This window comes from Nomascus leucogenys, chromosome 5 (genome assembly GCF_006542625.1).
Source record: "Nomascus leucogenys isolate Asia chromosome 5, Asia_NLE_v1, whole genome shotgun sequence".
Classification (NCBI taxonomy): Eukaryota; Metazoa; Chordata; class Mammalia; order Primates; family Hylobatidae; genus Nomascus; species Nomascus leucogenys.
The window spans coordinates 11,606,984-11,634,967 of NC_044385.1; the positions used below are offsets into that span (position 1 = coordinate 11,606,984).

The window sequence follows — 27,984 nt, forward strand, 5'->3', positions numbered from 1 at the left end:
GGCAGGCGGACTGACTCAGATTTTAATCTTGATTTTTTTTTTTTTTAGATGAATGTGAAGAAGTAGAACATCAATGCCAAAAGACAATTCAGCAACTGGAAACTGTCCTGGGAGAGCCACTCCAGAGCTATTTCTAAGACTTTCTATGGTGTTTCGTACTCTACTCACAGTTCAGACTCGTTTTTCATATTTTTATTTTTGGGTGTTGGGTGCCATGTTAATTTTGGTGCCTTAATACACCTACCTGGATTACTTACAAATGTTTGATCACTTCTTTACAAAATTCCCACCTGGTTTGTGCTGCCACATAAGCCTCTCCTGCCTATTGTATACAGCTGCAGAAAGAGTAAATGATACATGGTATTTTTATACAGACTGCTGTGTTTGTTTAAACATTTATTATTCTCTTCCTGATTGATGGTAATAATATTAGACTTGTTAATTTTAGCACCCAAAGCTGATGCCTTATTTGCACTGTAAGCCTTAACTCTTCTGTACAGCAATATCTTAATATACATGGTATCCGTGTTGCAGATTTCACTCAAAGTTGCTCTATTTCAAGAAAATGAAGTTATTTAGCAATCAACAGAAATACATTTGACCGTAAAGCCTACTTTTCATTTTGGGTAGGCGAACTTCAGCCTTCATTTCTTTGTTGTGCCTATAAAAAGAAGTGGTTCTGGAATGCTTTTTTTTTTAACCCAGGAGTGTGACTCACCTTTATCCTTTGTTCTTTTTGGGAAACGGGAGAGATGAAGGCAATACGCTGCTTCTAAAACAGCTCACACCTGGCTGCTCACACAGAGGGCCCAGAAACACTGGGTGGCACGAGGAAGCTCCTCCAGGATTAAGAATGAACCCAGTTCCATTGGTGGTTAACTAAGAATTACTTGTCTAACAAAGTAAGTATCAGTAGATTTTTTTCAATGCTTTGAAGTGCCCTAATCTCTAATACTGGGTCATGGTGAAGTTGGAAAGTGAGGGCTCAAATAAAATTAAATCTGCCCCCTTTTTAAAGGCATCTAAGAACAATCCCGTAGAATGTTCACATTGAGTTTAAAAGCCTTTGAAACGAATATAGAAGTTTAATGCAGAAATGTGGCAAGCAAAAGGCCAACTTGCAGTTTAGAGACAGAGCTTGCTAGTATAGAAGTGTGTATTTCTAAGAAATGTCTCAGTAAAATTCATTAATAAATACTAATAGCTTTTTAAATTTTTTTACTCCATGTAAAATGAAAATGAACTTAAGACTTATAAGGAATGATGTGAGTGGGCTATTTTTTTCCTAAATGCCTCACAGTCTCCAACCGCTCAGTTAAGCACTCTGATGGTCTTTATGAAGAAAAATAACTCTGGGGGATTCTCGAGTCTTCTTGCCTTCTACGGCTTTCCCTGTGGCACCCCCCCCACCCCCAACCAGTGTCTTTGAGCTTGGTGAGACTCTGCATAAATTAACATGAAAAGAATTAAGGGCTAGTGATTTCTACAGTGAGTACTTTTTAAAAAATAAGATTGACAATGGTATTCTTTTCAATATATGGATAGAAATAATATCTAACTAAAATCTGTTCTGAAAATATTCCTAAATCCTGGCGGAGTTCTGCCCCAGTCTAATGTGATAAAATGATCCTCACTGACTGAGCTTTTTTCCCTCCCCACTCCCAAACCTTTGAAATTTCCTGTAACAAGATCTGACTTGTAAAGATCCCATATTCATGGAACTTCTGCCAACTCCCCTCAAATAATAGAAAAATCACAGAAATGCAGCCATTTAACTTGCTGATACAGGTTTGATTTTAATCACGTAAAGCGGAAGAGTGCTTTGATCTCAGTTGCTAATGATGATGGATAATAATCTTTTGAAGAACAGAGGCCTTGAGTGGTGATTTCATGGAAACAAAACAGATTTCTGCATTACCTCTGCCTGCTTTGTGGGTCCCTTAGTTGACGTATACTTTCTGATAGTGCCTGCCTTATGAATCCCTGACGTCTAATCCTGACCTTACTTTGTTGCCCATAAATCTCTTTCAAATTGAATGCATCTTGCCTCTTCCTGAAACTTTCTGTAGGCGTCTGTGTAGACTCTGATTCGCCCTAAGTTCAAATACACAGAAATCAGCTGCCTTGGGCTTGACATCAAGTTAATTTTAGCACCATGTATTTGTTTTGCTTTGGTTTTTTGCCTTAATTTCTGTGCTCAGGTGTCATGCCAATTACTTGGTAAAGCTTGCAGCTAATAGAGCCACATGTTTATTACGATAAAGAAAATGATGTAAGTCAACATCAGTCCTCAATGATGGGATACGATAGAGCACTGGTTATGAGAGTGATCACTGGGGAAGGAGTTGTGTCTTCTATAAATTAGTGTCTTCGGGTGATTTAATAGCTGCATAACTAATCCCAGAGGACCCCTTAGGAGTTGATGTAATGCCTGTAGAAAAAGCAGTGCACAGCGATAGAGCACAGAAGAGTCGAAGCTCAAGAGAACAGGGAACATACTGGTTTGTTTCACCAAGTATATAACCCAGCTCCTCGCGCGCAGTTTTACCAAAAAAAAATCTGTGCTCAATACATGTTAGCTACTGTATTATAGTAGGTACTCCATAAATACTTGTTGAATGGGATTCTTAAAGAGTCAGCCAAAGTAGGAGAGAGGGCAGAGTGGCTTTAACTGGCTATAAGTGTTGCTGCCCCCAGTTTCCCCATTCAGTGCTAGACACTGCCATACTTCATGACAAGGACTGAGAACACCCAGTAGGACCTAACGGTGCACAAGTTCATTTTAACAATATAAACAATAGAATGACAGTGAGATGGGTTTCGGCAAGGCCAGTATCACAGAAGCCATTCTGTATTTCGGTTTTTGTAGCAGCTGTGTAGGTAGGCTACCAGCTCCTTACTTCCAGTAAGTGGATGTCTCCGTTAATTTCCAGCGTGTCAATACTGCTGAGCTCTTTAAATCTGTGTTTGTACTCCAGGCTGTGTACGCCGTTTACTGCAACCTTGAATTCTCTAACATCACAATAAATTATCATCTGAAAGGAAAGGAAACATGCCATTAGTGGTTCTCCTTAGTTTAAAATTCTGTGTGTGTTACATACTAACAGGGTGTCAGAGTAAACCATTTGATTTCTTTATACATAGAAAAGTTGAACCTGCTGCTGCTGACTTCCTTCTGTGACTTCCAAGACCCTAATCTAACTAAAGTGTCCCTGGTGGTGGCACTGTCTACCTCATCCCACCCAGGGAAGTGACTCGGACATGTTTGGAACCTCACACCATCCCCAGGGCCTGCGGCCCTCCTTTCCTCAACACAGCCCCTCTCCCTCGGCCGCATCCTGCCCCTTGCTCCTGGAAAGCCAGAGTGCTGCCCCTCCTCGCCGATGCTGGGGACTCTCCTAAAGCAGGAAAACTCCTAATATGGTTGCTTTAGTTCACTGAGATGCTGTTTCCAGCCAGCAGCCTGGAACCAAGGGACTTGGATCCTGACTTTTCTGCCTCAAACTCTAGGACCATGAACAAACCAGACAATATGAAATTTCAGCAGCTTAAGGTACTTGCTAGGGTTTTTACAGCTGCTTGGTGATCCTGATTCCATAAGCTCAGCACATCTTGGCCTCAGTGTGTTTGTCCAAAGCCATCAAAGCTGGGTATCCCGTAAGTCGAAGTGGTGCACATTCTGGCAAATTCATTCAGATCCATCGGCAGTGTTCGCCCTTCACAATCATCTATGCCCAAAACTCAAACAATGAAAAACCAAAAGACCTACTAGCCTTTTACATCACCTTTGCACCTAAACTTCTTCATACTTCTGGTGCCACGCTGCCAGTGCCAGGCTGGGTTTCCACCCACTCTGAGAAGGCCACTGGGAGGCCTTGCACTGAGCTCTCCCTGTGCTCCTTGCCCCCATGAAGGCTTCAGAAGAAAGAGGGGCATCTCAGCCTTGCTGCTAACCCGGCCCCACCCCCAGAGGCCAGAATGAAGCACAAAACCTGAATCTGCAAAGCAGCAAGTTGAGGGTTTTCATTTTGATAGGAGCAGTGGAAAGGACTGTCAAGGAAAATCAGGAAGGGGAGGAAATTTCAGCCCAAGTCCTGCACTCTGATAACAGAGCTGGCCAAAATGAAGCTTCTGTGGCTACAGAGGATTGGGGAAATAGGTGTAACCTGAGATTCTATCCCCACAGAATGGTGGGAATCCCAGTTCCAACCAGGTAGAAGGGACCCCGGATATATTTAACAAAATCTCAGGAAAACACAAAACACACAGCCTGATGCTATAGCTCAGAAGGAAAACCAAGTTGGCAGCAGAGGGTTACCTGTACTGTATCAGAGCAAGTGCAAAGCCAGTGAATTACAAGCAAGTGGCAAAGAAATGACATGCTTCCAGGTGAGCAGACTACTGCAAATGAAAAGAAGGCACATCCTTTGCAAGACCCCCCAGCCTAGAAGAAAACACAGAACAGAATCCCTCACAACCATCTGAGGCTGCCGAACAGCTGGGAGGAACATGGATTTCATCCAGAGGAAGGGCCCACAGATGAAATTACAACACTGAATGAGATTGTTTTTAAAACACTGTAGATACAACTAAAGTGTGTTTGAAACAGCAAGAAGATTTAAAATGACAGTAATGGCATAATGGAAAGACCTGAGATAATCTCAGTGCAAGCATATTTAAAAGGCAAGAGATGGAAGCCCCTGGAAAGGACCTATCAGTACAGAAAATCGTTAACAGTGATCAACACGAGGATAATTACTGCTCCTGAATTAGAAAATTAAATGGAAAAGACGATTGTTCAAAAGCATATAACATTCATCTATTCATTCCTTCAGCCAGCCATCCTTTTCACTGCCTCTGCAAAAAAAAATGCCTGGAATGTGGTTCACCTAATCCTAATGGTATGATTTGAACTATGAAGTTGGAGATATTTTCATCTTAGTATTTTTCAGCATTATTTGAATGTATCATTATTGTCTTTTTTTATATTAATATAGCAGATCCAAACTTGGGGCGCAGATAGGTCAAAAACATGTTACATCATTGGTTTCCTGTCACCCACTACAAGGCTCAACTTCTTTCTAGAGCACTCACCTCTGTTTCCCTCCAGTGAACCCCAAGTCACCCGTTACACCTTGACTCTTGCCAAGCCAACAACCCTGTGCTGCCCTTCCCACCTCTAAGGACTTGTTCAAATCATGCCCTAAATCCAGAAAAGCCAACCTTCAGCCTTCCACATCCTTCCCAGCTTTCTGAATTCCAAACCAATATCCACAACTTCCAGGGAACCTTCCATGATTAGCCCACATCTGTCTACACTCCACATACTAGGGCACTGCATTGGACTGGAGCTTAGGGATAAATACGAATGTCACATTGCTATCTATTCCGCCTGATGTTCATGCTTTTAGTAACGGGTTTTGATGAGTCCTCAAGAACCCACATGGTCCAGACGATGTGTCAGTTTAAAATGCTGTAGAATTATAACCTAAACCAATGACCCTAAGTGACTGTGTGAGGCAGTGGCACCTCAGCTGGTGATTGAGGCTGGCCAACCACCCAGCATCCGCATCACAAGGAGACTGTTCTCTGCTCAGCATCCCAGAAGCTTATTTTGGGAAAGGTATGTGTTACAATATTCACCTATCTGGGGACTCAGGACTACATGCCTTTTAGTTCCAAGGGACTGATGTATTTTTCCTTGAATACATACAAACAAGACTAACTCCTTAGGAGAAAGGACCACCACCTGAAACCGTCTACCCTGACGGGAGATAATGGCCAGTGCAAGCAAGCAGTTTTAGGGTCTCCACGTCCTCAAGTCCACTTATATGATTAAATGTGTGACTCCAGTCCTCAGACAAGCTTCCTGGTTAAATTCCTATCAATATGGGGCTACACAGGAATTTTAATATGATGACAAATGTCAATTCCAGTGCACATAATTTGACACTCTACTGGCTTTGCCATTTATACTGATTGCCCACATTATAAAAAGGGGCAAATTACAATCTCCAAGTAAACAAAAAACATACACAACCTCCACATATTGAGTTAGGACTTGATTTAAATGGACCACTTATCCCACCCCTGCTCCCAGGATTCTTGTTGCTGTCCCATTTTCAAAAACTGTAACCTCACCTCAAAGTACATCCCAGGACTAAATGGGAAAGAGGTAATATTTCTCTCTTCTTCTCCCCAGGACTCCTGAAGAAAAGAATTTCTTACAAATGCTTTAATATTCAGGCGTGGGTTCAAGTGTAGAGCAATATCCTTTGATTTTCCTGCTAGTAGGTCAACATTAAAGCTTTTGAGAAAGAAAGAAAAAAAAAAACACCTTAATTAACCAAGTAGGACAGAGCAGTGGCAGTTTGAGCAATGTTAATGACCAGACTTGAACTATGATTCTATGAAACGCACGTATCCACATGGACATGGGAATGCAGGTGAAGCTGAAATTTTAAACTCGGTCAGCATTCCACTAATTCGTTACTTACAAAATAAAAATACGAAAAAAAAAACCCTTTAAAATCAGCGTTGAGGCTGAGATGTGGTTGGACAGAAATTGAAGGTTTAATGCTAAACTGAATGACTACTTCAGGCTGCAGGAGCCTGAGATCCTCTCGAGCAGGTATTCTCTTTTCATCATCTACCCGTGTTCCTTCTTTCTTGAAAGTATGCCACTTTCTAGGAAATAGCTCTGAATTCAAGCTTTCAGAAGGCTGGACATCTGTGGAAAAAATTGTTAAAGCAGAAATTTTCTAAATCACATGATAAGAGGGGCCCTAAAAAATGTTGCCTGGGCCGGGCGTGGTGGCTCACACCTGTAATCCCAACACTTTGGGCGGGCGAAGTGGGCGGATCACTTGAGGTCAGGAGTTCGAGACCAGCCTGGCCAACATGGTGAAACCCTGTCTCTACTAAAAATACAAAAATTCAAAAAGTAGCTGGGCGTGGTGGCGCGCTTATAATCCCAGCTACTCCAGAGGCTGAGGTAGGAGAATGGCTTGAACACCCAGGAAGCGGAGGTTGTGGTGTGCTGAGATTGCGACACTGCACTCCAGCCTGGGTGACAGAGTGAGGCTCCATCTCAAAAAAAAAAAAAAAAGGAAAAGATGTTGCCTGATCTTACAGGGCTGCCCTGGAGTTCTACAAGGCAAGAATAGGCCTTGTGGACAAAAATGCCACTCTCTTGTCTGGCCAGAAAAAGCCGAGGTCAGAACACTGCGCTGTAGTCTTGGCTCTGCTGCCAACTGGCTGTTAGCAATCTAACCTCCTCCTGCTTGAATCATCTCACTTTGGACATGAAGATTCTGACACTAGCCCTACTTCTAGCTCACAAGACCGTTCATGGGTGGAAGGCAGTAACAGGCACAGAAGTATCTGCACTGTGACTGGTACCCAAGGATACTGACCTTTTGGCATTTGCATTCACTTCTCCTTTAACGACGACAGTTCGTCCCGGGCCCATGGGGGTGTTCAACCTTGCAGCAAATGGCAGGCTCTGAAAAGAAGCCACAGTCAGGACCAAGAGGCCTGCAGAAAGCGATCTCCAGGGAAAACTCGTGTCCAAAGAACACTACAGAGTGTTTCAGAGCCATGACCCTGTAAATCCCAGGAGGGGAGAGACAGTCTGCCTTGGTCCCAGCTGGGTCCCCTGCAGCAGCACTGTCCCTGGCTCGAGGCACACACTCACTGATTACATTTTAGACGATGAAATGAGTGACAGGGTGGGACCCGATGCCCTCTGTATGAGTGAAACACCCCAGGAAGGCCCCCTGTGCCTGGGGTCTGAGGCAGTACTGTGTTCTGCCTGAAGGGGAAGCAGCCAAGCTGGGAGGTGCTGAGGAAATACACAGGAATGGCTCAGAGGCAGGCCTGGTTGACTCTCGAATCTGTCCAGGGACGGCATACAAATGCAGAGGGGGCTGCTTTGGGCTTCTATTGTGGGTACAGCTTACTCGTAACAGCTCATTACAACTTAATTTTTATATAGAGTTAAGAAAATTTGGGGATCTTCAAACCTTTGACAAATAGTTCATAGGTGGTATTTTGGTGCAAGTCAAAGTGTGATTGACAGTCGAATCTTTGCTCTTGGTGTAGACAGTTCTGGGTACAATTTTAGAAATGTCTCCTTCTCTATTACTAGGCTGTAGGGAAACAGTTCTACAGTAAGGAATGGAATGAATGAAGCTGCCCTCCACGGTTTAAACTGTTCAAATTTTCTATGCAACTTTATAAAATATTCCACATGAAATAACCCAGGCAAAAATACTCACAAGCTGGGGCGTGCCAGACTTTGGAACCTATTGGAAAAGAAACAAAACACAAGAATGTTAGATGGGGAAGAATTCTAGTTTATAAGCTGAAGTCTTGGTTGTGCTGAGCTGAGCCTGGCCGGAGCCTGGCCGGAGCCTGGGATGTTCCTGCTCCACTCTGGTGTGGCCTCCAGGCAGCTGTGCTTTATGACGGGATGGTGTGGTGTTGTGAAGGGCTACACAGGTTGAGAAGGGAGTCTGATATCCCTGCTCATCTGAGTCCTTTATCCTTCACCATAAATTAATAATTTTTCATAGAACTGTATGAGATTTTTTTAAGGGTCTTACTCTGTCATCCACACTGGGATGCAGTGGCTCAATCATGGCTCACCACAGCCTCAACTTCCTGGGCTCAAGTCATCCTCCTACTTCAGCCACCCAAAGCAGGGATCACAGCCATTCGCCACCATGCCCAGATAATTTTTTAATTTTTTATAGAGATGGGGTTCTCCCTATATGGCCCAGGCTGACCTCAAACCCTAGGCTCAGCAATCCTCCCACCTCAGCCAAAGTGCTGGGACTACAGGCCGGAGCCACTACGTTCACCCAGCACTGCATGAACTTCAAACATGTCTTAGTTGTCCTTTCCAGGGTGCCCCCAGAATGCTGAGATTCTATTCTGTCTGTGAGGTGTGAACGTGCCAGTCGGTAAGACCTCACTTTCTCCATCAATAACGGTGCATTTTTAAATTGCAATTATTCTCCCAGGGGTTGAAGATACACGTGGAAGTTCATTTGCCAGTGCACTGGCTGATGTTCAAGATTTAGAAATACCCCAGAACAGTACTATTCAGCAGTTAAGAGTGAGAGAGTCCTTTTTACGTAAGAGCAGTGAGTGGCAGTTACATAAACTGACAGGTGAATCATCAGCAAAAACTTATTGCTTGCCTGGCACCGCAAGTATCTCAATTTTCAAATGATTACTTGCGTTCTAAAAGCATAATTTTCAAAAACCCAGCCTTCTTGCCACTTCATTAACATGGCAGCTAAAACAACATTTTTAAACCAGTGGCTCATTAAAAGATTTAATATTTACATTTTCTCTACTTATCTCTGTCAGTTCCAGACTAGATGCTTGGGTACTCTGTAAATCCTGAGAAAAGATAATAAAGATTAATCTGTAACATCCAGTAGAAAATATTTTCTATATATAACCTGTTTGACATATAAAAAAATTATAAATGGTACTAAAAATATGCTTGAAAACTATGATCCAAAAATACACTTGACACTGGGGTCCTTTCCGCCCCCCATCAGATTGGCAAACATTACAGAGAATAAGTTGTAATGTCAACAAGAAGGTGGGAGGATGGCTGTTGAGAGCGCAAATTGTTTTTACCCTTGTGAAGGGCGAGTTAGTATCTATCAAAATTTTCAATGCAAACACAGTCACGTGTTGCTTAACGAAGGGGTATGTTCTGAGAAATGTGTCCTTAGATGACTTTTGTCATCGTGCAAACATCACAGAACATTACTTAACAACCTTAGATGGTACTGCCGACTACACACCTAGGCTGTAGGGTGTGGCCTATAGCTCCTGGATCTGTACAGCATGCACTGTACCGAATACTGTAGGCAACCAGAGCAGGATGGTAAGTATTTGTGCATATAAACTTATCTTAACATACAAAAGGTATGGTAAAAATACAGTATATGACAATCTTCTGGGACCACGGTTGTATATGCGGTTCATCATTGACTGAACTGTCCTTATGCAACACATGACTGTGCTCTTTGACTCAGACACTCCCAGCCTGGGAACCTGTCTTACAGAAATACTCCATTTTACACCCATGCAAAGGAAATAGCTGCTAGCCAGCTAAAAACAGTGTGTGTTTTATTAAAACCACACTCAGGTTTGAGATCCTACAGACAATGAAGCCCTGGCTGATAAACAGCCTTCCGCTAGTGTGAACAGTTCACTTCCAAAACATTAATACTACAGTCAGGGAGATACGTCCTTTTTGTGTCAATAGAAGTGTTATTTGAAGATTTTTTTTCTACCATCTCATCAGAAACCATCCTCATAAAAGACCCCAAGCTGTGGAAGGCCACTCACCGAGCTGAAGCTGAAACCAATTGAGTGAATATTCACTTTGCCATAAATGCCCAGAGTGTCTATTTTCTCTGGGCCGATCCTGTGGCCATAGAGCAGAGTATGTTTTCCATTCACAGCCACCTAGAGAGATACAGAAGACAGAGCACCCCCGCCACCACCAAAAAAAAAAAACAGTTAATAAGTTAACTTATTATCCAAATTTAAATGTTTCCTCGTGTCCAGTTTTATACCTGTTCCCACAGGTCTCCACACACATCTGACCAAATTGTAACCGAAAGCACCCAAAACACTAGCAGTGCTTCCGAACTTCTTTTGAGTTCCTGATTTGATTAAGCACCAGGAACTGTCTCTCCCCAGACAAACATGCAGTCATAAATATATGTGCGTGTGCTTGTGTGCGCCTCTGCATACATTTGAGACATCCGGGTTTGAAGGTCGCCTGGAAGCCCAGGCACAGGTGCCCTGGAGATTGTGAACCCAGGTTAAAGATCTGCCTGCGAGCTCCCCACAACACTGTCCCTGGAGACCACCCATGTGGCAGACACTCAAAATCTGTTGACTTTGCTAAATAAACTAATACGGACAAGTTACCCAACATACTTGAATTCGGTTTTCTTATTCTGAAGTAGGAACAATCTCTACCTCAACAGACTATAGTAAGATGACGAGAAAGTAGCTTCTGCAGGTCCTCAGCACTCTATGAGGCTCCTCTTCCCTCCCTCTCAAATGCCAGGTACCACGTTAGGTTATAGGCAGAAAACGCAAGCAGCATACAATATAGTCTCTGACTCAAGGAGCTTAAAATCCCATTGTGGAGGCAAAATAGACACATAAAGCCAAAGCACAACTGTTAAAACTGTTAAAAAGAATGATACAGACACGGGCTCAAAAGGCTAGAAAAGGGAGAGGTGAATGGAGTTTGGGAGATTCAGAAGGATTTTTGGGCGGGAGCAGTATCCAGAAGATCAGAAAGGATCTGCGCCAGAGGCGTGTGAGTCTTCTCTCCGTTGGTACAAACCTCTACTGTGGGAAAGCTCCACAGGCCGGAGGGCCAGCAGGTGTAAGAGCCTCTGGGACCAAATTCAACTGTACACATACACGCTAGGTATAAGACACGACAGGAAGCCGGAGATGGAACTGACATCAAGGATTTCCAGGATCTCCTCTGGGTCTAAAATCTCATGATCCTACGGAACTGTCTTGTGGCAAGGCTTGAATTTACAAAACCCTTCTGATTTCTACGCTGGAATTGCCCTTGTTAGCTCTTCGGGTGGTGGCGGTTATATTATAACTTACCCTCCCATCATGAACATAATACTGTGTCAATTCGGAACTCAGCCCTGCTAGGAGAAATAGGATCTAAAAAAAAGATCTGGTCACAGTGGACCATATTTCTGCATGGCAACAACTGGCTGGAGAGTAGTGGTGCCACATCTCACATTTAGGTGCCTTCCTGGTCCTTTTATGGAGAAAGACTACAAAGCCAAACAGACTATATCTCAGGTGTAGGAAATACAAGGCTGGGCTCACAAATGTGAAAAGCGGCCCTGTGCACTCCTGCTCACTAATGAGGACTCAGCCTGTCCCTCTCCAAAACCCACCTGGAATTTGTCCTTCAGCACCATCATCACGATCTCAAAAGACTTTTCTCTTTTGAAAGGCGTGTCATAAGTGATCTCTTCCCGTCCCCATTTTTCATTTATCAAAGTATTGCAAACAATGCAGCCTGCCCTTTTGAAACGAGGATTGAAATGAAAGGCCACATCGGCTCGAGGTTTCACGCTACTGCCATTCTGCAGATCCACCTGGAATCTATATGAGGGAAGACACAGGGGCCCCATGAGTGCTCAGAAAGGAAATCCACCAGTAAAGGCCCAGCAGGCACTACACTCCAGGCCCAGTGACAAGGGACTGACCAATCCCTCCTTGTTCATTCACTATGAGGCCTAAAGAGCTGGCTGCCTAATCTTCTTTTCCATCTTCCTCAGTAACACAGCCCCTGAGTTTGAACTGGGTCTGAATTTGCCCAGAATAAAAACCTACCTTTCCCAGCCTCCCCTGCAGCTAGGCTCACCTGTGCAGCTAAAGCTCTGCTGATAAGATGGAAGTGAAGTGCTCAGGGAAGACTACTGGAAACTGCCTTAAAAGTCAGCAAGCACTTGCCTTTTGTCCATCTCTGTTTCCCTGCAAACACATGCACCCATCCAGCTACCCAAAGCACAGAGGTGAGGGCTGGAAATCTAGCTGCCAAGGATAATGGGAAAGGGGACCTCACCTCACCCTCAAGATAGCAGAGTGGTGAGCTGGAAGGAGTCTACTTCTCTAACGACTTGAAGGACTTAACTGAAAAGGCCTGGGCTGTCTCCTTGAGACTTAATTTTCACATCTTAAACCACTGCTCTTCAGGTGTTAGGTACACAGAGCTGAGCCCAACACTAATGATACCACAGCTTGTATTCAAAGCAAGTATTCAGTAAAACCATCTGAACTAGATCTGTGATGCTGTGGGAATGTCAGACTACAACTAGACTGTCCCTGTCATCTGACCACAATTCCCTTCTTTAATGACATATCTAATTCTTTTTTTTGTCACCCAGGCTGTAGTGCAGTGGCTTGATCGCAGTTCACTGCAACCTCAAACTCCTGGGCTCAAGTGATCCTCCTACCTCAGCCCCTGAGTAGCTGGACTACAGGCGCACACCACTATGCCCAGTTAATTTTTTAAATTTTTTTTTTTTTTTTTTACAGATGGGGGTCTGACTGTGTTGCCCTGGCTGGTCTCAAACTCCTGGCCTCAAACAATCCTCCCGCCTGGGCCTCCTAAAGTGCTGGAAAAGTATGTGTAAGTCACCACATCCAGCTGACAGTTCTAATTTTTTATACTGAAATCAGACTTACAGCAATGAAATAAATCCCAATAACCTTTATTTAGTCATTCACTCCAGTCTCCTCAGCACCTTGGCCAGGGCTGCTGATGAAAGCTAATTGGGCCTCAAAGAATCAAATGGTCTCTCCCACCTTACTCTTTGTTATCATTCCACAATCACAAAAGACAGGTTATTCATGCTCCTTCCTTTAGCACAGTGATTTTACCTGTCCGCGTCACTAGGAACATGCCCACGTATTACAATCAAAGTTCCAGGATCCAGCTGATCAGGAATGGTGCCAACATACGGGATTACCTAAGAAAAAAAATTTTAACAAATGTACGTTTACATAAACAAAATTACTTACTAAGCAATTACAACCCAAACTCATTATTGATAGAGAAAAACTACACTCTTTAAGGCTGCACATAAATCTGCTCAGAATCCAGCATTTTCCAAGTTATCTTTCCTATTTAAACAGCTATAAAAAGGAACCGCATGGCCAGGATATTTGCAATAGCTGCAAATCACTGTGAGTTCTTTGGAAAGAGACACAAGGTAAATACTATTCACAGTATTTTGTATTTGGCTGAGAGTTTGTGAAGCAAAACTTCTGCTTAATATGGTAATTCTAACAGAAAAAAATTGTTGCAATGCCATGTCTACTCATTCCTTTTCCTACTGTTCCACTACTGATCCCAACAGAAGGTTCAAGGCCACACTAGGCCCAAAGCCAATGCTGACGGAGACAATGACAAGCACTCACTGCCTCTGAAGGAAGCTCCAAGTTAAGCCATGCCCCCACACCTGGGATTCCAGGGCCTGCTCTTCTCTGCTGGACTCCCAGACTGCACGGTTAGAAACCAGAGAACTGCATGATCATGAGGATGAGTGGGTGCCTGTGGGTCTTCAAGACACGGCATCCACCTGCCTTGGACCAGTCCAGTCTGCAGGCGTGGGCTCTGACAGCTGGCTCCACCCAGTATTCAGGTCTCAACCTGCACCCTCACTGCCCAGAACCCAGCCCTTTTTTTCTGGGACCTGCCACACTGCCAGATCTTGTCATTCCCCTTCCCCAGAGATGTCTACACTGTCCTCCCAGTCCACTGGCTGGGGACCTGTGCTATGTGGCTGCCTCTCCTGCATCACAACCGTCTGCCTCCATCTGGAGCATCTGACCAGGATGTACAGCCCACACACCGTTAAGCCTCACACCAAGCTCACCCAAATTATGATGTGCATAGTAAGACCTACCCAAGGTACTTCTGATTGTCAAGAAGTAAGAAATAAAACGGGCCACAGAAAAGTGGTTATAAATTGGTGGCTCCTAAACTGAAATCGACTTGAGGCACAGCCTCCTCTGTGGAGCCGCCTTCAAGCTCCCTGGGCTGCTGAGTCAGCCCCTCTCAGAGGGTTCATGATAGCACGTGGGATTCTGTTTGTTTGCGTGTAGCTTTGCCTAGACTGTGAGCTGCATGGGGCAGGACTGGCTCATCACCTTTACCTCCCCAGGACAGAGGTCAAGAGGCGATCAGTAATTGCATGGTGAATGAATGAACTCTCACCTGTCTGGAAAGTGGGCTCTGGCAGGCCTCACACATACAGAGGAGAGGCAACAAAGCAGCTGCTGAACCGCAAGCTGAGCCCACAGCTCTCTGTTGCCTTAGGCAATAAGATGAGAAATTATGGAAGCCAATTATCTATTTGTTGTCATGGAAATTGCTAGGAGCAGGGTGGGAGGCACATGACACCAGAAAACAAAAAATACAACAGACAGTGTAGACTGGGGCTACAGCTGCACATCAGAGTAGCTGATTTTGTGCGTAGAGAATGGGGAAGGACCTACATCCCTACATTGATCCTTTGGGTCACAGCTGGTTCCAAGAATATATAGCAACATGTTTCATAGCGTTAATCTCTTAATAAAATGAGAAGTTTTTATAACATCAAATTTCATCTTAAAATTATCTTTATGCAGAATATTTAATAACACAAATGTTAGTAATATAAGTGAGAAAGTAATCTAAAGTCATACATAGTATGATCTAAACTAAATAAACATTAAAAAGAAAACCTTGCTAATACACACTGTATCCTGTATCAAAATATCCATATACCCCATAAATAGATATACCTACTACATACTCAAAAAAATTAAAAATTAAAAAAAGAAAAGGAAAAACACTAAATAAATCCGACAAAAATAACAATAGTTTTCACGGGGGGTGATGGGATTTTAATTTTTTCTTCATATATTTTCATACTTTGCAGATGTCTATAATAAGCATCGATATTTTTATAACCAGAAAAATATTTTTAATTACATGTTTCATTTTAGCGTTGGAAAGAGCTTTTTGAGACAAAACAATCTATTCCCATCACTTTTTTTTTTTTTTTTGAGACAGAGTCTCACTCTATCCCCCAGGCTAGAGTGCAGTGGCGTGATCTCAGCTCACTGCAACCTCCGCCTCCCAGGTTCAAGCGATTCTCCTGCCTCAACCATCCAAGCAGCTGGGATTACAGGCACATGCCACCATGCCCAGCTAATTTTTTTTATTTTTAGGGAGAGGGGGTTTTGCCATGTTGGCCGGGCTGGTCTGGAACTCCTGGGCTCAAAGTGATCCTCCCAACGTGCTGGGGTTGCTTTGGGAGGTAATGAGCTTTGGGATGAGCTACCGCACCCGGCCCCCATCACTTCTAATACCTTGTTCACAACTGTTTATAGGTTGTTCCAGTTTGAGAAACAACTGTGCTAAGAACGGTGGCCACTTGCTGCTTTAGTTTTCTGGGTTCATCGTGCCTTCTACTTCAGAAAAGATCCTGCATTACTTCAGTAATTTTTTTTTTTTTTTTTTTTTAACTATGAGACACAGTGCCCTGCTGCCTGCCGACTCATTTAACCCAGGACTATATGGCTTCTGTGAAAATGGAGGACATTCATTGTTTTCTAGGCTACTCCCAGCTACTTTGGTGATTCACAGATCATTATTAATTTACATTTAAAAAATTAAAATACAGATCTGATCACACTGGAGACAATACCACAAGCTTACGCCACAGTCAGGTTTGGTGTTATTTGCCAAAACACCCTTGCTGATTCATATTGCTTTGCCTTTTTGATGATTAAATGCAAGGCTCTCTATTAGGCAGACTGCAGCTAGAAAGAAGCGTAAGAGTCAGACACCCAGGAAACATAACAGACACCCAGGAAACATAGAGTGAAAAGGTGATACTCTATTTGGCTGTTGAAAATTGGTATCCCCTTCCCTATCTGAAAATCCCCTACCTTATGAATATCAGACCTCATCTAGACTGCAACAAGGTCAGAGCAGGTGACAAAACTGCCAATTAGAACTTCCAGCTCAGATATTAAGTAAGAACCAGTGACAAGAAGAAGCCACAATGATGCAGTATTCACACTGGCAAGGGGGCAGCAGCTATATCTGGGGTTGGAGAAAGCTACATCCGGGATCAGAGGCAGCTATATCCAGGGTCAGAGGGAGCTGCATCCAGGGTCAGAGGGAGCTGCATCCGGGGTCAGAGGCAGCTATATCCGGGGTCAGAGGGAGCTGCATCCGGGGTCAGAGGGAGCTGCATCCAGCGTCAGAGGGAGCTGCATCCAGGGTCAGAGGGAGCTGCATCCAGGGTCAGAGGGAGCTACATCTGGGGTCAGAGCAGTGGCATTGGTAGAGTAGCAGAGACACAGTACCATCCGTGTCCAGTGGTGACAACAGATGCCTCTTCATGGGAACGGTCCTGCAGCATGCTTGTGTATCTGTGGCTACCTATTCTCCAAGCCTGGTTCTTCATCCTGCTAGAGATTCTGAGAACTCTGCACTATCACTTAGCAAATTCCTTTTCTGTTTAAAGAGTTGGCTTCTGTTGCTTGTACCTATAAACCCTGACCAATTCAACATCTTTAAAGAAAAAAATGAGGGTCGGGTGCAGTGGCTCACACCTGTAATCCCAGCATTTTGGGAGGCGAAGGTGGGCAGATCACTTGAGGTTGGGAGTTGAAGACCAGCCTGACCAACATGGAGAAACCCCATTTCTACTAAAAATACAAAAGTAGCCCAGTATGGTGGCACATGACTGTAATCCCAGCTACTCAGGAGGCTGAGGCAGGAGAATCACTTGAACCCAGGAGACGGAGGTTGCAGAGAGCCGAGATCGGGCCATTGCACTCCAGCCTGGGCAATAAGAGCAAAATTCAGTCTCAAAAAAAAAAAAAAAAGGGTGCGGGAGCAGTAAAGAAGAGTCAAAGACATGCTTCAGGAAAATGGGATAAGGAATTCTAACTGAGGTGGCCAAAGACAGTTTATGAAGAAGGTATGATTTCAGTTGCCACTTCAGGTAGAAATGGCAGTTTACAAAAGCAGAGAGGCAGGAAAAGACAAGACCCATCTTCTCTCAGCACGTAGTCAGGGAGTGGTTAGAAACAGGTAAGGCCAGGGTCAGATTTTAGAGTGACATACGAAAGAAGTGTTTAGGAACAAGAGTTCAGTGGGGGTGAAATAAGCCAGAGGTCAGGAGGTCATCTAGGTGACTGACTGCTGCCATAAGCCTGGCGTGAAGCGATAAGGACACGTTCCAGGTCGGTGGCCATGGCCCTGGAAGAGCAGAGAAGTCCAAGAGATGTTTCAAAGGAAACTATCTACATAAGGCCACTAAATACATGACAAAGCTGGGGGGAAAACAGGTTTGTTTTTTTTTTTTTCCTTGAGATGGAGTTTCACTTTTGTTGCCCAGGCTGGAGTACAATGCCATGATCTCGGCTCACTGCAATCTCCGCCTCCCAGGTTCAAGCGATTCTCCCGTCTCAGCCTCCTGAATAGCTGGGATTACAGGTGCCTGCCACCACGCCCAGCTAATTTTTTTGTATTTTTAGTAGAGATGGGGTTTTACCAATTTGGCCAGGCTGGTCTCGAACTCCTGACCTCAGGTGATCCACCCACCTCGGCCTCCCAAAGTACTGGGATTACAGGTGTGAACCACTGCGCCTGGCCTGGGAGACAGGTTTCAGGAGGAAGATGATGAGTTTAGTTTGTAACACTTGGTGTGAAGCGTTGGCAGAACATCTAAGAGCAAATCTAAGAGCAAATCTGCTAAGAAGACTTGGAGACTCAGAACAACACGCCAGGTGAATGGCCAGAGCACACATTTAAAAGTCAGGGTAAAAGATCATGTGTAAAGATGTCAAAGTAGATAAATTGAAAAGCAGGACAGGTCAGGCAGCAAAGGCTCGGTGGTTTCTAAAATTAGGAGGTATGCGGAAAAGAATTAACATTGGCAGGCCTGACTGCTGTCCTTGAAAGGCCTCCTTACAAGGCAGGCCCCTGGCTGGTGTCTAGGAACTTGGGATTTTAGAAGGGCACCCACCAGCCTAACTGATAACAGGGATTTCCTGCACCTGAACTGTTCATGCAAATAATATGGTTATGCTAAACACCTGCTTTCCTTCTGGGAGACTAGAATTTTTTGATATGTGCGAGGGTGCTTATGTGACCAGCCTCCAGTAAAAACCCTAGGCACTGAGTCTCTGATGAGCTTCCCTGGCAGACAACATTTCACAAGTGTTGTCACAGCTCATTGCTGGAGGATGGAAGCACATCCTATGTGACTCCAGTGGGAGGAGACCTTGGAACTTGCACTGGGTTTCCCCTGGAATTCAGCCTATGTGCCTTTCCCTTTGCAATTTTGCTCTATATCCTTTCACTGCAATAAATCATAGCCACAAGTACAACTCTATGCTGGTGAGTCATCAAAACTGGGTGTGACCTTGGGAACGTCAACATGGGGTGAGAAGAGAACGGAGAGAGAAGAATCCGTCAGTCCAGGGCAATAATCTCAAGGCAGTCAATGGATTTATCAATTTCAGTAAGAGGACAACTGTCAATAGCTCTAACATTGAAAAAGCTAAGAAGGATCCAAGCAAATAAAGATAATAAAATGGGGCCAGGCACGGTGGCTCGTGCCTGTAATCCCAGCACTTTGGGAGGCTGAGATGGTTGGATCACGAGGTCAGGAGGTCGAGACCATCCTGGCTAACACAGTGAAACCCCGTCTCTACTAAAAATACAAAAAAATTACCCAGGCGTGGGTGGCGGGCGCCTGTAGTCCCAGCTACTCCGGAGGCTGAGGCAGGAGAATGGTGTGAACCCGGAAGGTGGGGCTTGCAGTGAGCCAAGATCATGCCACTGCACTCCAGCCTGGGCAACAGAGCAAGACTCTGTCTCAAAAATAAATGAATAAAATAAATAAGTAAAGAAAATGGATCATACTCTTTGACCTAGTGATTCCACTTTTACAGATTTATCCTACAGAAATACTTAGCACAGGCACACCAAGATGCACACACAAGGATGTACACTATAGCACCGGATATAATCGCAAAAAGACACAGCCCTTAACAAAGGACTGCTTACATAAGTCTTACTGCTAATTATGCAGCTGTCAAAATAAATGAGGAAGTTCTAAATAAACTGACATTTCCAAAATAGGTCAAATAGAAAAAGCAGGGTAGAAAACAGTTTACACAGTAAAATGCATGCATGTAAAGAGATAGGATATAGAAAAGGTGATATACACAACACACACACTTTTGGATATTCATAACTATCTCAGGAAGGATATATTTTTAAAAACCAGTAAAAAGTGATAGCCCTTGGGGAGTAAAACTAAGTACCAGGGTAGAAGGAAAATGCATGTTTCACTGAAACTCTTAAATACTGTTTGAATTTTTAAAAAATGATTTGCACATATTATCTTTAAATTTTTTTAATGAAAATTTTTTTAAAAAAGGGAAAAGCCACTGGTTTGGACATAAATGTAGTTTAAAATTTTGAAGACAGACTATCTTCCAACTATTGGGTGTTAGGAAACAAGGGAGGAGGCAAAAGTTAAACAGCAGAAGGATGCTGCTGCAGAAAACTGCAGGAGGAAAGCTGGTTTGGGAAGGAAGATGCAAGTTTGGTTTTGAACTCCTAGTCTTGAAGGGCTGGCTGAGCATCTGAGAGTTGGAGGTTCACATTAGGTGAAAGGCTGGAACTGGATACATATGGAAAAAAAAATCTACGAGTGATCGGTAAAGACATAAAAGAAAGAGACATTAAAGACAAAATTTCACTAGTAAAACCAAGAAAGAAATTAAGAGAGTGAAAAATCAGAGGGCAGAGCCTTAGCAAGGAAATCCACTCTCAGGAAGGCAGGCAGCGAAAAAAGAAGAAAAACAGCACAAAGGCTGGAAGGGACCTCACAGGTTACAAAAGACTAAGACTTGACTGTGTTGTGTTTTAAGACTAAATTGTAAGGTAAAAAGGGAGGTACTTAGAATACTAAGCAGAAAAGGATAAACATGGAAGCAAGGTTCCTAAGAAAACGGGGTACCAGGTAGGATTCATGTTGACAAGCGGCTTATTAACTTGGAGTAACAACCAATTCTGTTTCATTTCTAAATAATTTCTTAACCAGCTAGCATTTAATCGTATCTTAAGAACTCTATAAACAATAGCAAAATTAAATATATAGGTAGATAATGAACTGCCAAACAAGAAATTTCACTGACAGCATTCCTGGTATGAAGTAAAGATACTGTCTTCCAAATTATGAATTCAAATTGAATAGAAAGAAAAGTAAGTGGCCAGGCGCGGTGGCTCATGCCTATAATCCTAGCACTTTGGAAGGCCGAGGCGGGCGGATTGCCTGAGCTCAGGAGTTCGAGACCAGCCTGGCCAACATGGTGAAACCCCGTCTCTACTAAAATACAAAAGAACAATTAGCTGGGCTTGGCGGTGTGTGCCTGTAGTCCCAGCTACTTGGGAGGCTGAGGCAGGAGAATTGCTAGAACCCAGGAGGCGGAGGTGGCAGTGAGCCGAGATCGCACCACTGCACTCCAGCCTGGGCAATAGAGCAAGCCTCTGTCTCTTAAAAAAAAAAAAAAAAAAAAAAAAAAAAAAAAAGAAAAGAAAAAACAGAAAAGGAAGCCTAATTTTTCTTTCTTTTTTTTTTTTTTTTTTTGAGATGAGGTATCACTCTGTCGCCCAGGCTGCAGTGCAGTTGTACAATCTTGGCTCATTACAACCTCCACCTCTCCGGTTCAAGCGATTCTCCTGCCTCAACCTCCCATGTAGCTGGGATTACAGGCCCCCGCCACTATGCCCGGCTAATTTTTGTATTCTTAGTAGAGACAGGGTTTCACTATGTTAGTCAGGCTGGTCTCGAACTCCTGACCTCAAATGATCCTCCCGCCTCGGCTTCCCAAAGTGCTGGGATTACAGGCATGAGCCACAGCGCCTGGCCTCTGACTTTTTATTTTTATTTTTGAGCATGGTTCTTGCTCTATCACCCAGAATGCAGCATAGTGTCAAACTCACAGCTCACTGCAGCCTCAACCTCCAGAGCACGAGCAATCCTCCCACCTCAGCCTTCCTCGTAGCTGGGACTACAGACGTGCACCACAATCCCCAGCTAATTTTTGTATTTTTATAAAGAGACAAGGTCTCACTATGTTGCTCAAGCTGGTCTTGAACTCCTGGGCTCAGGTGATCCACTAGCCTTGGCCTCCCACAGTGCTGGAATTACAGGCATGAGCCTCTGGCCCAGCCTTAGAGCCTGACTTTTTTAAGTCTTGGAATTCTATCAGTTGAACTAGTCAAAGAAAAATACTAAATAGGGAAAAAAATACATAGGCCAGTTACAATATTTACTTCATCTTTTCCAAGAAAACTTAATGTGGACAGTTGGTCTAACACCAATGTGGACCAAAATATTAGAAATAGGCCAGGCATGGTGGCTCACGCCTATAATCCCAACACTTTGGGAGGCCGAGGTGGGAAGAGTGCTTGACCAGACTGAGAAACATGGCAAAACTCTGTCTCTACCAAAAAAAAATACAAAAATTAGCTAGGCATGGTGGTGCATGCCAGTAGTCCCAGCTATTGGCGAGGCTGAGCCCAGGAGGTGGAGGGAGGTTGCAATCGGGTAAGACTGCACCACTCCACTCCAGCCTGGGTGACAGAGCGAGCCTCTGTCTTAAAAAATTTGGAAACATTAATGAAATAAAAATTAAAAAGTGGGCCGGGCGTGGTGGCTCACGCTTGTAATCCCAGCACTTTGGGAGGCCGAGGCGGGCGGATCACGAGGTCAGGAGATCGAGACCATGGTGAAACCCCGTCTCTACTAAAAATACAAAAAAATTAGCTGGGCATGGTGGCGGGTGCCTGTAGTACCAGCTACTTGGAGAGGCTGAGGCAGGAGAATGGCGTGAACCCGGGAGGTGGAGCTTGCCATGAGCCGAGATCGCGCCACTGCACTCCAGCCTGGGCGACAGAGCGAGACTCCATCTCAAAAAAAAAAAAAAAAAAAAAAATTAAAATGTGGTGGTGTGTTTATAATGCCTAATAAAGAATACAACAGACACTCAACAAATATATTTACTCATTGAACCTATCAGTAACAAAACAACCATGATTCAATAAAACAGGTTTTGTGTGTGGGTTTTGTTTTTTTGTTGAGATGGAGCTCGCTCTGTTCCCTAGGCTGGAGTGCAGTGGCACCATCTCGGCTCACTGCAACCTCCGCCTCCCAGGTTCAAGTGATTCTCCTGCCTCAGCCTTCCGAGTAGCTGGGATTACAGGAGGCTGCCATCACGCCTGGCTAATTTTTGTATTTTTTAGTAGAGATGGGGTTTCACCATCTTGGCCAGGCTGGTCTTGATCTCCTGACCTTGTGATCCACTTGCCTCAGCCTCCCAAAGTGCTGGGATTACAGGCGTAAGCCACCGCGCCCAGCCAAAAACAGTTTTCCTAAGTCTAGCTTATAAAATATATTAATTGATTATCTTTAAATAACTAAGTTGGCCAGGCACGGTGCCTCACGCCTGTAATCCCAGCACTTTTGGAGGTCAAGATGGGCAGATCACCTGAGGTCAGGAGTTTGAGACCAGCCTGGCCAACACTGTGAAACCCCATTATCTACTAAAAACACAAAAATTAACCGGGCATGGTAGCACATGCCTGCAGTCCCAGCTACTCAGGAGGCTGAGGCACTAGAATTGCTTGAAACCGGGAGGCAGAAATTGCAGTGAGCTGAGATTGCATCATTTCACTCCAGCCTGGGTGACCAGAGGGAAACTATATCTCAAAAAAATTTTTAAAAAAATTAATTGAATAAATAAGTTATTTGTAGCCTTTTTTTTGGAACATTGAAAAGGCAACTAGCTACAAATGAGAGAAATTCAGTGCAATATGGGCCCTTAATACTATAAATATTTTACAGTAGTGAAATTTAAAGACAGAGCAAAATGTTTTTGCCATTCAGTTCGGTCTACCTCTAACCTTTCCTACTCTTTTGTGAGAACTGATAATAAAACAGAGAAATTTAAAAAGAAAGAGAAAAAACCTATTTGCCAAAAATATGTCCCTTGGAAATGCATTATCCTCAGAACAGCATCCAGGCCATGCCACAGGACTGAAGGCATTTTCTGCTCTAGAGCACAACGACTTCTCCAGATCCCCTTCCTCAAGAAATAAAGTCTACTTATTTTTGTTCCACCTCAGTAGTTGAGAGTACTGACCCCAGAAACTACAGGAATCATCAGTATGCTAGAATCAAGATATGTAGGAATTTTACCTATAAAATTATCTTCTTTTCTGTGTGAAGGGCAGAAATGAACAGTGTAACCTTTATCCATTCTCCCAGCTTGAGCCAAGATGATACTTCAGACACCCCTGGCAGGCAGCCTAGTTTGTTGTTGTTTTTTTTAAGATCTTCGCAGGAAATCAGTTTACAACCTTGAGATGTTTTTAACTCTAACATGCGCAAAGTCATCTTAAATGTCTCACAAGCTTCCACTTCAGGAAGTCATCTTTTTTAAACTTACTACCACTGAAAGGCTATTTCTCCTAAAACTGACTTTGCTCGATACAGCAGCGATACCTCATTCTTACACAATGACATTAAAACTTAGGGAAAAAGGAATTACAGCTACAAAGTAAATGACAAAAACTTGAACCCACACACACTAACAAAACTGCTTTAGGGCCTTATTTCAAGGATTCTCACCCTTCCTTTTGCCCAAGAATCTTCTAGGGGGTTTACTAAAAAAGTGGCTATCCTTTTTCAGACCTCAATTCAGGATTCAGCTTCAGATAAGTGGAAACCAGACAGTCCTAAAGATTCTAACCACCACATAAAACTAAAACAAGCTCTTTACTGCTCAGGATTACAGGGCAATTTCCAGCAATTACAGTCATTCAGGGGTTCTAAGACCAGCCTGAACTGCACGAGACCTTTACTACTTCGCACTCTCCATCTCCCCATTGGCTTTTGACATTTTCCCTGCTCAAGTGCCAAGCAGTGTTTGAAAGGCTGAGGGAAAGATCGAGACATTAACTTCTCATGGACAGCTCTAAAAAAGAAAATGAAAAACTTGTAGAGTAAGAAATCCATTTTCCTTTAAAAACTACAATTTATGATTAGCTGAGCCTCCTCCCATCACCAAAAGTTGGCATTCCTTCCACTTTACCCAAACATTCCCTGTTCATAACACCGTTTCATCATGTCATATTATCATTGTGACTTCTTCCTCCACTAGAGGACAAGAGCTGTTGTAGTCAGCAGCCACCACCATCTCTATTACATAGTAGGTGCTTTAAATATGTTCACTGGCTTTTATTCTTGCCCTGTCTCCCAATGGATAATTAATATTCTATTGGATCTGTCCTGGCATAGGTAAAAAGTTATAGAAATCAGTTACCGGGTTATAGATGATATTCTGTAGGTTGTTTAAGGACAACATCATTCTTTTCCAGCTTCTTGTCGATTGGAGTCTCTTCTGTGTATGACCTAAGATTTTAGGCAAGTTTCATTTAAAGGTTACCTGGATTGAAACTGAGGCACTGGCCCTGGGTAAAGTAAAAATAGAGGAAAAGAAAAGAAAGTATGTAGCATTTTTCTTCATATCCTATTTTAAAATTTAAATTATATATTATGTTACTGATATTTACCAAATAATAGAATGTTATTACAATCAAAGATCTGCCTCCCATTCTTACCAGTGTGCTCATATACTAAATAATTTTAGATTGTGAGTGTAGGAAATATTGACTTAAAAAATACATCAGTAGAAAATTTCTAACATGGAATTTATTATTAAAAATACTAAAATAGGCCAGGCATGGTGGCTCATGCCTGTAATCCCAGCACTTTGGGAGGCCAAGGCGGGTGGATCACCTGAGGTCAGGAGTTCGAGACCAGCCTGACCAATATGGTGAAATCCCATCTCCACTAAAAATACAAAACTTAGCCGGACGTGGTGGCATGCACCTGTAGTCCCAGCTACTCAGGAGGCTGAGACAGAAGAATTGCTTGAACCCGGGAGGCGGAGGTTGAAGTGAGCCAAGACTGTGCCACTGCACTCCAGCCTGGGCAACAGAACGAGACTCCATCTCAAAAAAAAAAAAAATAATTAATTAATTAATGGTAAATACTAATCAAACAGTCCTGTACAATTATCAGAGGTATTCATTTAACTTTTCATTTCCATAAAATGAGAATAATTACAGTATTCACATCATTGGTTTGTTCTGAGGATTGAGTTAACAAAATAGCAAAAGAGTAAGAACTATGTTAGCTATTATTATTGTGAATAAAAAGAATTGCTCTTCCTCGTCCAATTTAAACAAAGTAGGGAAAAATCCAATACTTTTAATACTATTAAGATACAGTTTTCTCTGTTGCTTAAAAAAAAAAAATCACAGGGCAGGGGAGTGTTGGAAAGCATCAGCCACATTTTTTAAGATAAAAGCACCCATGGACACTACACTACATTTAATAGCTCCAGGAAAAACTCGACTTTAAGCAGAACTAAAGGGGAAATGAAACCAGAGCTTCTTGTATTTTACTTCCAGCAATTCTGTCATTATACTGCACACCAACAATACACACCGATCAAATCTATCACGTTTTCTTTATTAAGAAAAAAAACTGTATCCCTCTTGGTTTACCACCTAAATATAGCCCTATGTCATTAACTTAATTCGTTAGTCAAAACCTCAAAACTCTGGCTCCGTGACTCAATTCAGGAAGCAAGAACAAGAGCAAAAAGAATGGATGCCGAGTTGCCATACACATGTATAATTACCAGCGAGTGACCCAATTTAAGCCAACGGCTTGCATTAAATCACGCAACCCCCGAAGTATCCCCAGGGACAGGTCCCGCCAGCATGAACACTTCGTCTGCATCACAAGAAGCCATCACTTAAGTTTCACGTACGGTCAAAGAAAGTCACATGACTTGTGCTTTGTAATGTTTAATACTGCAGTCAAATGACTCGGCATCCTAAAGAACGTGTTAGAGGCAGGGAAAGCAATGGAGGTCACTCCACTGTCACTACAAATTCCGGGAAGGAAGCTTCCCCAGATTCCTCCACTTGGAGGTGGCGCTCGGCCTCAGGCTAGGAGGGAACAGGTGAGAAAGCAGCCCAGGTGGGGTGGGTTTGCAGCGAGGAGACACCCCAGGGCAAACAGCCTGACCCCAGCCAGGGATGTCCCAGAAAGGCCGCGACTCCTGATAATCCCCTATGCCCCGGAGCGCCTCGCCTGCAGAGGCAGCGTCCCCGCCACCCAGCCCCGGCTCTGCCGCAGTGAGGACCTGCGGGTCGGGGTGGACTGGACACTGTCCCACCCGTCAAATTGTGATTTAGGAGCGGTGACATCCGAATGCCATCCTCCACTGGCGAGACCCTCAGAGCAGCCACGCCCCTAGCGACTGCCCCGCCACCCGAGGCCGGGGGTCGCGCGACTCACCCAAAGACTGGTGTTTCAGGCGCTCCACGGAGCAGGTTGTTTGTCAGCCGCTAGGTGCCGTCAGGGTTCCCGGCTCTGGCGTCCGTGGGCGGCTACGGGAAGCGACAGGAATCAGTCCTCGTTCACTTCCCGGCTCGCGCGCCTTACTGCTGTGGTTTCCCCACCCTCCCCGCGCCCCGCCTTCTGTGTTTGGGGCGTCCCTGGCGGCTCTGCTGGATTTTGGACAGGGACACGCCGCTGATCGCCACCCAGCTCGGCCTCCTGCACAGCCTCTGGAGCCTTGGACCGCGACTGGCTTGCTGTGGGACGAGCACAGAGGGATAAGGACAAAGAATGTGTCCTGGGTGGATCTGGCTGCCTTTGCCCCGAAGGCGGGAGTGGGGTGGGAGGTGGTAGGAAAATGCGAAGGAAAGAAGAGAAAGGCTTTGTCTTCCGCAGCAAGAGGGCCGACGTCCACCTAGCTGTTCCAGGCCTCCAGGTCTAGGAGGGAGGGCGCTCGGGGCTGGGACTTTTCAGGACCAGGGTGGTCACCGCACAGGCCCCGCCTGCCTGGACCCAGCGCTGGCCTTCCCGGGGCGCCCAGTTCCACGGGGTCAACGCCAGGGTTTTCTCAGCTTCCTCGTCTGCCTCGGATCGGAGTCCAGACAGTGTCAGAAGAGACTTGGAGGCGCTGCTTTCTGACAGCACACACCTCTGGATGTAGATGAAACGGTGGGGGAAGGGTTCAGTACGCTGGACTGTGCCCAGCCCAAGCTCCCCATCCGTTAGTGATAACTTGGACTCGCAGCCACTCCGCGTCACTCGCCAGTTATCCTGTATGTGGGTGTCTTCTCCAAATTGGACACTTAGGGAACAGTTTAAGCAGTATGGAGCACAATTCTGTGTGTATCAGATGTTCCATAAATACCCAACTTCTCAGGGCCCTACACTGACT

The 27,984-nt window shown here is 44.2% G+C and overlaps 2 protein-coding genes across 4 annotated transcripts in view; one reads left to right on the forward strand and one right to left on the reverse strand.

Annotated features, from left to right (window-relative positions):
- Positions 1–2,037, forward strand: part of HEATR1 (HEAT repeat containing 1) — a 55,386-nt gene extending 53,349 nt beyond the window's left edge. Inside the window, exon 45 of one of the 2 annotated variants that reach the window (XR_004030063.1) lies at positions 49–2,037. Coding sequence is in view for 1 of the 2 variants with exons in the window: in XM_003267301.4 (XP_003267349.1) it covers positions 49–137 (89 nt within the window). In the remaining variant the exon portion in view is untranslated. The remainder of the gene's footprint in view (positions 1–48) is intronic. The other variant, XM_003267301.4, reaches the window with a different exon arrangement.
- Positions 382–27,984, reverse strand: LGALS8 (galectin 8). 2 transcript variants are annotated; one of them, XM_030812639.1, is made up of 11 exons: positions 27,051–27,984; positions 25,000–25,147; positions 13,471–13,559; positions 11,979–12,189; positions 10,378–10,497; positions 9,355–9,411; positions 8,280–8,306; positions 8,025–8,150; positions 7,416–7,504; positions 6,142–6,307; positions 1,771–3,035 (listed from the first exon to the last, which is right to left on the reverse strand). In XM_030812639.1, exons 2-11 carry the CDS (start codon positions 25,042–25,044, stop codon positions 2,886–2,888), a joined length of 1,080 nt encoding a protein of 359 aa, XP_030668499.1. In that variant the 5' UTR covers positions 25,045–25,147; positions 27,051–27,984; the 3' UTR covers positions 1,771–2,885. The 2 variants fall into 2 exon arrangements, with proteins under 2 accessions (XP_030668500.1, XP_030668499.1); XM_030812640.1 differs by lacking the exon at positions 8,025–8,150 and having other exon boundaries at positions 382–3,035; positions 27,051–27,982.

What these genes read in the sequence shown, in the direction of transcription:
- LGALS8 (XM_030812639.1), bottom strand. Translation starts at nt 25,044, where the DNA reads ATGATGTTGTCCTTAAACAACCTACAGAATATCATCTATAACCCG. An exon ending in AGAATATCATCTATAACCCG is followed by an intron (nt 13,560 to 24,999) that starts GTAACTGATTTC and finishes TTTTTTTCTTAG; the next exon opens with GTAATCCCGTATGTTGGCAC. An exon ending in GTCCTGGGATGTACTTTGAG is followed by an intron (nt 3,036 to 6,141) that starts GTGAGGTTACAG and finishes CTTTCCTTTCAG; the next exon opens with ATGATAATTTATTGTGATGT.